The 10,069-nt window shown below is 38.7% G+C and overlaps 1 protein-coding gene across 1 annotated transcript in view; it reads left to right on the top strand.

Annotated features, from left to right (window-relative positions):
• Positions 1-273: 273 nt before the first annotated feature.
• Positions 274-10,069, top strand: part of LOC118025903 (fibronectin type III domain containing protein 3C1-like) — a 71,338-nt gene continuing 61,542 nt past the window's right edge. The window contains exons 1-2 of the mRNA XM_035028622.1: positions 274-354; positions 7,467-7,589. Coding sequence (XP_034884513.1) covers positions 274-354; positions 7,467-7,589 — 204 coding nt within the window. The remainder of the gene's footprint in view (positions 355-7,466; positions 7,590-10,069) is intronic.

Raw genomic sequence — 10,069 nt, 5'->3', positions numbered from 1 at the left:
ACTTGTTTTCATGAGTGAAGTGTGAACAATCCCAACCTCTTGACACCAAATTTCAAATATTTTTGTTTATGAAGACTAATGATTATTTTGAAATGTTGCCATAGAACAGTTTCAGTTAAGTAACATTTCTGGAAAGAAAAATTATTTAAAATGCCTTTTCTAAGGAGTATTTCATCAGATTTTGTCATTTAAAATCACTACTTTGACTTCATTTGTTTAATTTACAATTACACTCTTTCTAGAAATATCCAGTGAAAGCCAATCTTTTTAGACATGGCTGAACATGGGCTTGCACCTACTCTTACTGAAATACCTCCTGTAGCTTCAGATATCAATGGCGACCCCATGCATCAGGTAAGGATAGTTTTGCTCTCTTTTTTTTCATTATAACTGGTCAAGTCTTTCTTGAATCCAGTATTGCCTTTATTTAGAAAACGTGTATCATTTTTATGATTGGTCACTTAGTTTGGAAGTTTTCAGTCTTTTCACAAACATTGATTTATCTTCCTTGTAGCCTTTTAAAAATCCCGTTAGAGACATTTAGCATTAGCTTAGGCCACATATAACCTCCTTTTGGGTGGCATTAGCTGCTTTTTCAGCCACCCTTGATCAGCTCAAAAGTCCTGGTGTTGAAAGTTTATACTATCCACAGACAGTATCTTCTGATGAATAGTCTAAAAGTATGACTCTAAAGCAGACTAAACTTCTTTCATACTCATTCATATCTGTGAGTTCAATTTTTTAATATTTAAAGGTATTATTTTGAGCAGCAATGACTTCTACCTACCGGATTGGTTTCAAGAAAGAAAGAATGTGGTTTAGATTTAGCATTTATTGATTTAAAGCAATCTATTCAAGAAAGGTCTTTTTTAAAAAGATTTATTTATTTAGAGAGAGAAAGAAAGGGAAGGGCAGAGTGAGAGAATGCTGAAGCAGACTCCCCACAGTAAGCAGAGCCTGATGTGGGGCTCAATCCCAGGACCCGGAGATCATGACCAAAGCCAAAATCAAGAGTCAGCCACTTAACTGACACTGAGCCACCCAGGGATCCCTATTCAGGAAAAGTCTTATCTACATATACAGTGTGAAAAATCACTTAACTTTTTTCTTTGGAGTTCAAAAAAAAAAAATATTCTACTTCTGGATTATAATTTGGTTTGACATCACCATATCAAAAGAAACGGAGGGGGCGCCTGAGTGGCTCAGTCGTTAAGTGTCTCCCTTCAGCTCAGGTCATGGTCCCAGGGTCCTGGGATCGAATCCCACATCGGTCTCCCTGTTCGGCAGGGAAGGCCTGCTCTCCCTCTCCCACTCCCACTGCTTGTGTTCCTGCTCTCACTCTCTGTCTCTGTCAAATAAATAAATAAAATCTTAAAAAAAAAAAAAAGAAACGGAGGTACAAATGACCTTCCTGAAATTAAATGTACATTTTTATGTTTTTTTAATTTAATTTAATTTAATTATGTTATGTTAGTCACCATACAGTACACCATTAGTTTTTGATATAATGTACCATGATTCCTTATTTTCATAAAGCACCCAGTGCTCCATGCAGTACATGACCTCCTTAATACCCATCAACATGCTAACCCATCCTCCCATCCTCCACCCCTCTAAAACACTCAGTTTGTTTACCAAAGTCCAAAGTCACTCATGGTTCATCTCCCCCTCCGATTTCCCCCCACTTCGTTTTTTCCTTCCTTCTCCTAATGGCCTCCATGTTATTCCTTATGTTCCACAAATAAGTGAAACCATATGATAATTGACTTTCTCTGCTTGACTTATTTCACTTAACATAATCTCTTCCAGTCCCATCCATGTTGATGTAAAAGTTGGGTATTCATCCTTTCTGATGGCTGAGTAATATTCCGTTGTATATATGGACCACATCTTCTTTATCCATTCATCTGTTGAAGGGCATCTTGGCTCTTTCCACAGTTTGGCTATTGCAGACATTGCTACTATGAACATTGGGGTGCATATGGCCCTTCTTTTCACTACATCTGTGTCTTTGGGGTAAATACCCAGGAGTGCAATTGCTGGGTCATAGGGTAGCTCTATTTTTAATTTTTTGAGGCACCTCCACAGTTTCCCAAAGTGGCTGTACCAACTTGCATTCCCACCAACAGTGTAAGAGGGTTCCCCTTTCTCCACAACCACTCCAACATTTGTTGGTTTTGGCCTTGTCAATTTTTGCCATTCTAACAGGTGTAAGGTGATATCTCAATGTGGTTTTGATTTGAATTTCTCTGATGGCTAATGATGATGAACATTGTTTCGTGTGTCTGTTAGCCCTTTGTATGTCGTCTTTGGAGAAGTGTCTGTTCATGTTTTCTGCCCATTTTTTGACTTAATTATTTGTTTTTGGGGTGTTTGAGAAGTTCTTTATAGATCTTGGATTTCAGCCCTTTATCTGTAGTGTCATTTGCAAATATCTTCTCCGATTCTGTGGGTTGCCTCTTTGCTTTGTTGACTATTTCCTTTGCTGTGCAAAAGCTTTTAATCTTGAGGAAGTCCCAAAAGTTCATTTTTGCTTTTGTTTCACTAGCTTTTGGAGATGTATCTTGAAAGAAGTTGCTGTGGCCGATGTCCAAGAGCTTACTGCTTATGTTCTCCTCTAGGATTTTGATGGATTCCTGTTTCACATTGAGATCTTTCATCCATTTTGAGTTTATCCTTGTGTATGGTGTTAGAGAATGGTCGAGTTTCATTATTCTGTATGTAGCTGTCCAATTTTCCCAGCACCATTTATTGAAGAGACTTTCTTTTGTCCATTGCATGTTTTTTCCTGCATTGTCAAAGATTGTTTGACCATAGAGTTGAGGATCCATATCTGAGCTCTCTATTCTGTTCGTTGGTCTACATGTCTGTTTTTGTGCCAGTACCATGCTGTCTAGGTGATCACTGCTTTGTAATATAGCTTGAAATCAGGCAACGTGATGCCCCCAGCTTTGTTTTTCTTTTTCAACATTTCCTTGGCGATTCGGGGTCTTTTCTGATTTCATACAAATTTTAAGATAGTTTATTCCAGCACTTTGAAAAATGTCATTGGAATTTTGATTGGGATGGTGTTGAAGGTATAGATTGCTCTGGGCAGCATAGACATTTTAACAATGTTTATTCTTCTGATCCATGAGCATGGAATGTTTTTCCATCTTTTGTGTCTTCTCCAATTTCTTTCAGGAGTGTTCTTTAGTTCCTAGAGTATAGATGCTTTACCTCTTTGGTTAAGTTTATTCCGAGGTATCTTATGGTTTTTGGTGCTATTATAAATGGAATCATTTCTCTAAGTTCACTTTTTACAGTTGCATTGTTAGTACATAAGAAAGCAATTGATTTCTGTGCATTGACTTTGTATCCTGCCACATTACTGAATTGCTGGATGAGTTCTAGTAATGTGGGGGTGGAGTCTTTTGGGTTTTCCACATAAAGTATCATGTCATCTGCAAAAAGCGAGAGTTTGACTTCTTCTTTGCCAATATGAATACCTTTTATTTCTTTTTGTTGTCTGATTGCTGTTGCTAGGACTTCTAGTACTATGTTGAACAATAGTGGTGAGAGTGGGCATCCTTGACGTTTTCCAGATCTTAAGGGAAAGGCTCTCAGCTTTTCTGAGCTGATATTCACTATGGGTTTTTCATAGATGGATTTTATGAACTTGAGGAATGTTCCCTCTATCCCTATACTCTGAAGAGTTTTAATCAGGAAAGGATGCTGTATTTTGTCAAATGCTTTTCTGCATCAATTCAGAGGACCATATGGTTCTTCTCTCTCCTCTTATTAATGTGTTCTATCACATTGATTGATTTGCGAATGTTGAACCACCCTTGCATCCCAGGTATAAATCCCACTTGGTTGTAGTGGATGATCCTTTTAATGTACTGTTGGATCCTGTTAGCTAGGATTTTGTTGAGGATTTTGGAATCCATATTCATCAGGGATATCGGTCTGAAATTCTCCTTTTTTGATGGGGTCTTTCCCTGGTTTGGGGATTAAGGTAATGCTGGCCTCATAGAATGAGTCTAGAAGCTTTCCTTCTGTTCTTATTTTTTGAAACAGCTTCAGTAGAATAGGTATTATTTCTTCTTTGAATGTTTGGTAGAATTCCCCAGGGAGTCCATCAGGCCCTGGACTCTTGATTTTTGGGAGGTTTTTGATCACTGCTTCAATCTCATTACTGGTCATTGGCTTATTCAGGTTGTCAATTTCTTCCTGTTTCAGTCTTGGCAGCTTATAAGTTTCCAGGAAAGCATCCATTTCTTCCAGTTTGCTTAATTTATTGGCCTATAGTTGTTGATAATAATTTCTAATAATTGTTTCTACTTCCTTGGTGTTAGTCATGATCTCTCCCCTTGCATTCATAATTTTATTAATTTGGATCCTTTTTCTTTTCTTATGGATAAGTCTGGCCAGTGGTTTATTGATCTTATTAATTGTTTTAAAGAACCAACTTCTAGTTTCGTTGATCTGATCTGCTGTGTTTCTGGTTTCTAATTCATTGATTTCTGCTCTAATCTTAATTATTTCTCTTCTCTTGCGTGGCTTAGTTGTCATTTGTTGCTTTTTCTCTAGTTCTTTAAGGTGTAAAGTTAGTTGGTGAATTCGGGATTTTTCTATTTTTTGAGTGAGGCTTGGATGGCTATGTATTTCCCCCTTAGGACTGCCTTTTCAGTATCCAGTGGGTTTTGGACTGATGTGTTCTCATTCTCATTGGTTTCCATGAATTGTTTAAGTTCTCTTTTGATCTCATGGTTCACCCAAACCTTCTTAAGAAGAGTGGTCTTTAGCATCCATGTGTTTAAATTTCTTCCAAATTTTTTCTTGTGATTGATTTCCAGTTTTAAAGCATTATGTTCTGGTGATTAACATAACAATAAAAAAATTTTAAAAAGATAAAGCATTATGGTCTGAGAAAATGCAGGGAATAATCTCAATCTTTTGTTATTGGTTGAGAGCTGATTTGTGACCTAGTATGTGGTCTCTTCTGGAGGAGGTGCCATGTGCGCTCGAGAACAATGTATATTCTGTTGCTTTAGGGTGGAATGTTCTGTATATATCTATGAGGTCCATCTGGTCCAGTGTGTCATTCAAAGCTCTTGTTTCTTTGTTGATTTTCTGCTTAGATGATCTGTGTATTGCTGAGAGTGGAGTATTGAGTTCTCCTACAATTAATGTATTATTATCAATATGACTTTATTTTGGTTAACATTTGGCTTATGTAGTTGGCTGCTCCTATTTTGGGAGCATAGATATTTACAATTGTTAGATCTTCTTGTTGGATAGACCCTTTAAGAATGATATAGTGTCCTTCTGTGTCTCTAACTACAGTCTTTAGCTTAAAATCTAGTTTGTCTTATATGAGAATTGCTACCCCAGCTTTCTTTGGAGGTCTGCTGGCATGGAAGATGGATCTCCATCCCTTTACTTTCAGTCTGGATGTATCTTTAGGTTCAAAATGAGTCTCTTGTAGACAGCATATGGATGGGTCCTGTCTTTTTATCCAATCTGCAACCCTGTGCCGTTTAATGGGTGCATATAGGCCATTCACGTTGAGAGTGATTATTGAAAGATATGAATTAATTGTCATCATGTTGCCTGTGAAGTCCTCGTTTCTATGGATTGTCTCTGTAAATTTCTGTTCTATATCACTGTTGGGGTCTTTCTCCTCTTATAGAACCCCCCCTCAATATTTCTTGCAGGGCTGGCTTAGTGGTCACATATTCTTTCAGGTTCTGCCAGTCCTGGGCGCTCTGCATCTTTCCATCCATTCTAAATGAAAGCCTTGCCAGATAAAGTAGTCTTGGCTGCATGGTCTTCTCATTTAGTACCCTGAATATGTCTTGCCAGGCCTTTCTGGCTTGCCAGGTCTCTGTGGATAGGTCTGATATTATTCTGATGTTCCTCCCTCTGTACGTAAGAAATCTCTTCCACCTAACTGCCCTTAAGATGGTTTCCTTGGTTCTAAGATTTGCAAGATTTACTATTACATGCTGAGGCATTGGTCTGTTCTCCTTGATCTTGGGAGGGATCCTCTCTACCTCTAGGACACAAATGTTTGTTTCATTCCCCAGTTTAGGGAATTTCTCAGCTATGACTTGCTCAAATATATCTTCTAGTCCCCTCTCTCTCTCCACCCCCTCAGGGATCTCAATAATTCTGATATTGGAACGTTTCATGGTGTCACTTACTTCTCTGATTCTATTTTCATTAATTCTGAGGTTTTTTTCCCTGGCCTCTTCTTTTCCCTTCTTGTCTGTTAATTGGTCTTCTAAATCACTAATTGGTTCTTCTGCCTTGCTTACCCTAGCTGTTAGATTATGTGTATTAGATTGGATCTCATTGATAGCATTTTTAAGTTCTGCCAGTTCAGCTTTCATTTCTACCTTTAGAGACTCTATGTTGCCATTGATCATTTTCTCCCTTCTAGCTATTGTCTTCACAACTGCTACCCTGAATTCCATTTCCGACATCTTGGTTATATCTGTATCCATTTGTAAATCTGTGGCAGAAGTCACAGTCTCTGAGTCTTCCCTATTTTGGGTGTTCCTCCTCCTAGTCATGTTGTTGAGGGGTAGTTGAGGGAGTGTAGAGAGTCCAAATTATTGACCACAACCCAAGCAAGATGCACCTGTTTTATAGGGCCCTTAGGGTTGTTGGCCAATTGTTCTCCCAGCCTGTCTTCTGGGGGAGGAGCTTGCCGTGCTGTTACTCAGGCAACCCTGTTTCCGCAGAGTTGCCCTGCCCTCTGTGGGGGGGATGGGCTCAGTGAAAATCGTTTTTATGGGGCTTTTGTTCTCTGGCGGCTTCCCTAGTGGCTTTCTGTGTCTCTTCCAAGAGTCAGAGCAGAAGAAATCATTTTCAACCCTCTCCCTCAGAGCAGAGAGATTGCCATCTGTTCTTCAGTGAGCTCTCCAGGCCACACTATCTGGTTTCTGTCTGTGCTGCTATAAACCACAGCATCCTGGGTTGTGCGCCCGTCAGCCAGGCTCCCAGTCCTTGCTTCCAGAAGGGCAGAGATGGGAGCACATCTCTGCCCTTCTGTGCTTCTAAAACCGCCAGCCGCTCCCAGTTCACATGCGTGTCCCTGCCAGCTGCTCCAGGTTTCAGTCTGGGGCTGCCCTAAGGTCCTTTTCTGCTGCTACCAGTCTGCGAGTCTGTGCCCTATCCCCAGCGTGGGAGGCTTTTGCTCACCAGTGGTGCAAGAGCCCCATTGTTCCCTCCCCCTTCCATTTATATTCCAATATCTGTCCTCGGAATCACAGCTCCCTGCTTCATACCTCAAAACCAATCGCCAGGGATATTCTGTTTGTAGAGATCCAGATATATCTTCTTACATCTCAGGCTGATTTCGTTGGTGTTCAGTGGTCTGGTGGATATCCAGCTCAATTCAGGGGACTGGTTGGAAAAGGGTCCCCTACTCCTCCACCATCTTTTTCTCTTCCCCTAAATGTACATTTTTTTATTAGATGGAGAATTATCATCTGGACACCACTGTTGGAACACAGTATACTACCAATTATTCACAAATGATGACTCATCCCAAGAGATATACCAGATGGCCTTCTTATCCTCAGTACTGGATACAACAAGTACATTTGAATTTTACCATCAGACAAGTTTTGTTTTCTGTTTTTCATTTTTTGCAGGTTTTTTTTTTTCCTGGAGAGTGGGAATTGGTCTTTCCATGTCAATGCACCTATTTTCTATGACCTTATTATGTTAAGTTTTACTTGGATGGGGGAGGACCCGTTACTTAGGGATATTGAACTTCTCCTAAGTGTCCAATGATCCAAATGTTCTCTTCTTCTTGAGCATTTCAAGACCCCAATAATTAGTGAGTCTGAATATTTTTCAAAATGACAGTAATGAACCTCCATACTGTTTTCCAGAGTGGCTGCACCAGTTTGCATTCCCACCAACAAGAGAGTTTTAGGGTTCACCTTTCTCCATATCCTCACCAACACCTGTTGTTTCTTGTGTTAATTTTAGTTATTCTGATAGTTGTGAGGTGCTATCTCATTGTAGTTTTGATTTGCATTTCCCTGATGGTCAGTGACGTTGAGCATCTTCTCATGTGTCTGTTGGCCATCTGGATGTCTTCTTTGGAAAAACGTCTATTCATGTCTTTTTTTTTTTTTTTTTTGCAGTTCAGTTCTTTTTTATTTTTTTTTTTAAAGATTTTATTTATTTATTCTTCAGAGACAGAGAGAGAGAGAGAGAAAGAGAAGCAGAGGGAGAAGCAGGCTCCCAAGGAGCAGGGAGCCCGATGTGAGACTCGATCCCAGGACCCTGGGATCATGACCTGAGCCGAAGGCAGATGCTTAACCATCTGAGCCACCCAGGCGCCCCAGTTCTTTTTTATTATTTATTATTTATTTTATTATTATGTTATGTTAGTCACCATAGAGCACTTCATTAGTTTTTGACGTAGCATTCCATGATTCATTAGTTATGTATATTCTTTTTTTAACCTGATTATTTGTTTTTTGGGTGCTGAGTTTTATAAGTTCTTTATAGATTTTGGATAGAAGCCCTTTTTCTGCTAAGTCATTTGCAAATATCTTCTCCCATTCCATAGGTTGCCTTTTAGTTTTGTTGATTGTTTCCTTCACTATGCATAAGCTTTTTATCTTGATAATGTTCCAATAGTCTGGTTTTGCTTTTTTTTCCCCTTGCCTCAGGAGACATATCTAGTAAGATGTTGCTACAGCCAATGTCAGAGTTTGGTGCCTTGTTCTCTTCTATGATTTTAATGGTTTCCTGTCTCACACTTAGGTCTTTCATCCATTTTGAGTTTATTTTTGTGCATGGCACAAGAAAGTGGTCCAGTTTCATTTTTCTGCATGTTGCTGTCCAGTTTTCCCAAAACCATTTGTTGAAGACACTGTCTTTTGTCCATCAGATATTCTCTCCTGCTTTGTCAAAGATTAGTTGACCATACAGCTTTGGGTCCATCTGGGTTTTCTATTCTGTTCCACTGATCTATGTGTCTGTTTTTATGTCAATATCACACTGTCTTGATGACTATAGCTTTATAATATAACTTGAAGTCTGGAATTGTGTTGTCTTCTGCTTTGCTTTTCTTTTTCAAGATTGCTTTGGTTATTTGGGGTCTTTTGTGGTTCCATACAAAGTTTAGGATTGTTTATTCTAGCTCTGAAAAATGCTGATGGTATTTTGATAGGGATTGCCTTAAAGGTGTAGACTGATTTTGATAATATAGCCATTGTAACAATATTTGTTCTTCCAATCCATGAGCATGGAATGGTTTTCCATTCCTTTGTGTCGATTTCAATTACTTTCATAAGTGTTTTACAGTTTTCAGATCACAGGTTGTTTACCTCTTTAGTTAGGTTTATTCCTAGATATCTTACGGGTTTTGGTGCAATTGTAAATGGGATTGGTTCCTTAATTTCTCTTTCTGCTGCTTCATTATTGGTGTATAGAAATGCAACTTACTTCTGTGCATTGATTTTATATCCTGCAACTCTGCTGAATTCCTGTATCAGTTATAGCAATATTTGGGTGGTGTCCCACATCAGGCTCCCTGCTCAGCAGGGAGTCTGCCTCTCTCTCTGACCCTCCCCCCTCTCATGCTCTCTATCTCATTCTCTCTCTTATATAAATAAATAAAATCTTTAAAAAAAATATTTGGGTGGAGTCTTTGGGTTTTCTATATAGAGCATCATGTCATCTGAAAAAAGTGAAAGTTTGATTTTTTCCTTGCCAAGTTGGATGCGTTTTATTGCTTTTGTTGTCTGATTGCTGTGGCTAGGATTTGCGAGGCTATGTTAACTAAAAGCAGTGAGACGGGATATCCCTGTCTTGTTCTTCAAAAAGTTAAAAATAGAACTACCTTATGATCCACAATTGCACTACTAGGTATTTACCCAACGAATACAAAAATATCAATTTGAAGGGATATATGCACCCCAATGTTTATAGCTGCGTTATCTACAATAGCCAAATTATGGAAACAGCACAAATGTGCAATGACTCATGAATGGATAAAGAAGATGTGGTATATATATATATATATATATATATATATATATATATATATATATAT

Source organism: Mirounga leonina, unplaced genomic scaffold, assembly GCF_011800145.1.
Source record: "Mirounga leonina isolate KUSES-001 unplaced genomic scaffold, KU_Mleo_1.0 Mir_204, whole genome shotgun sequence".
Taxonomy (NCBI): domain Eukaryota; kingdom Metazoa; phylum Chordata; class Mammalia; order Carnivora; family Phocidae; genus Mirounga; species Mirounga leonina.
Note: the sequence above shows the minus strand (reverse complement) of the source record. Positions and strands in the feature narration are given on the sequence as shown.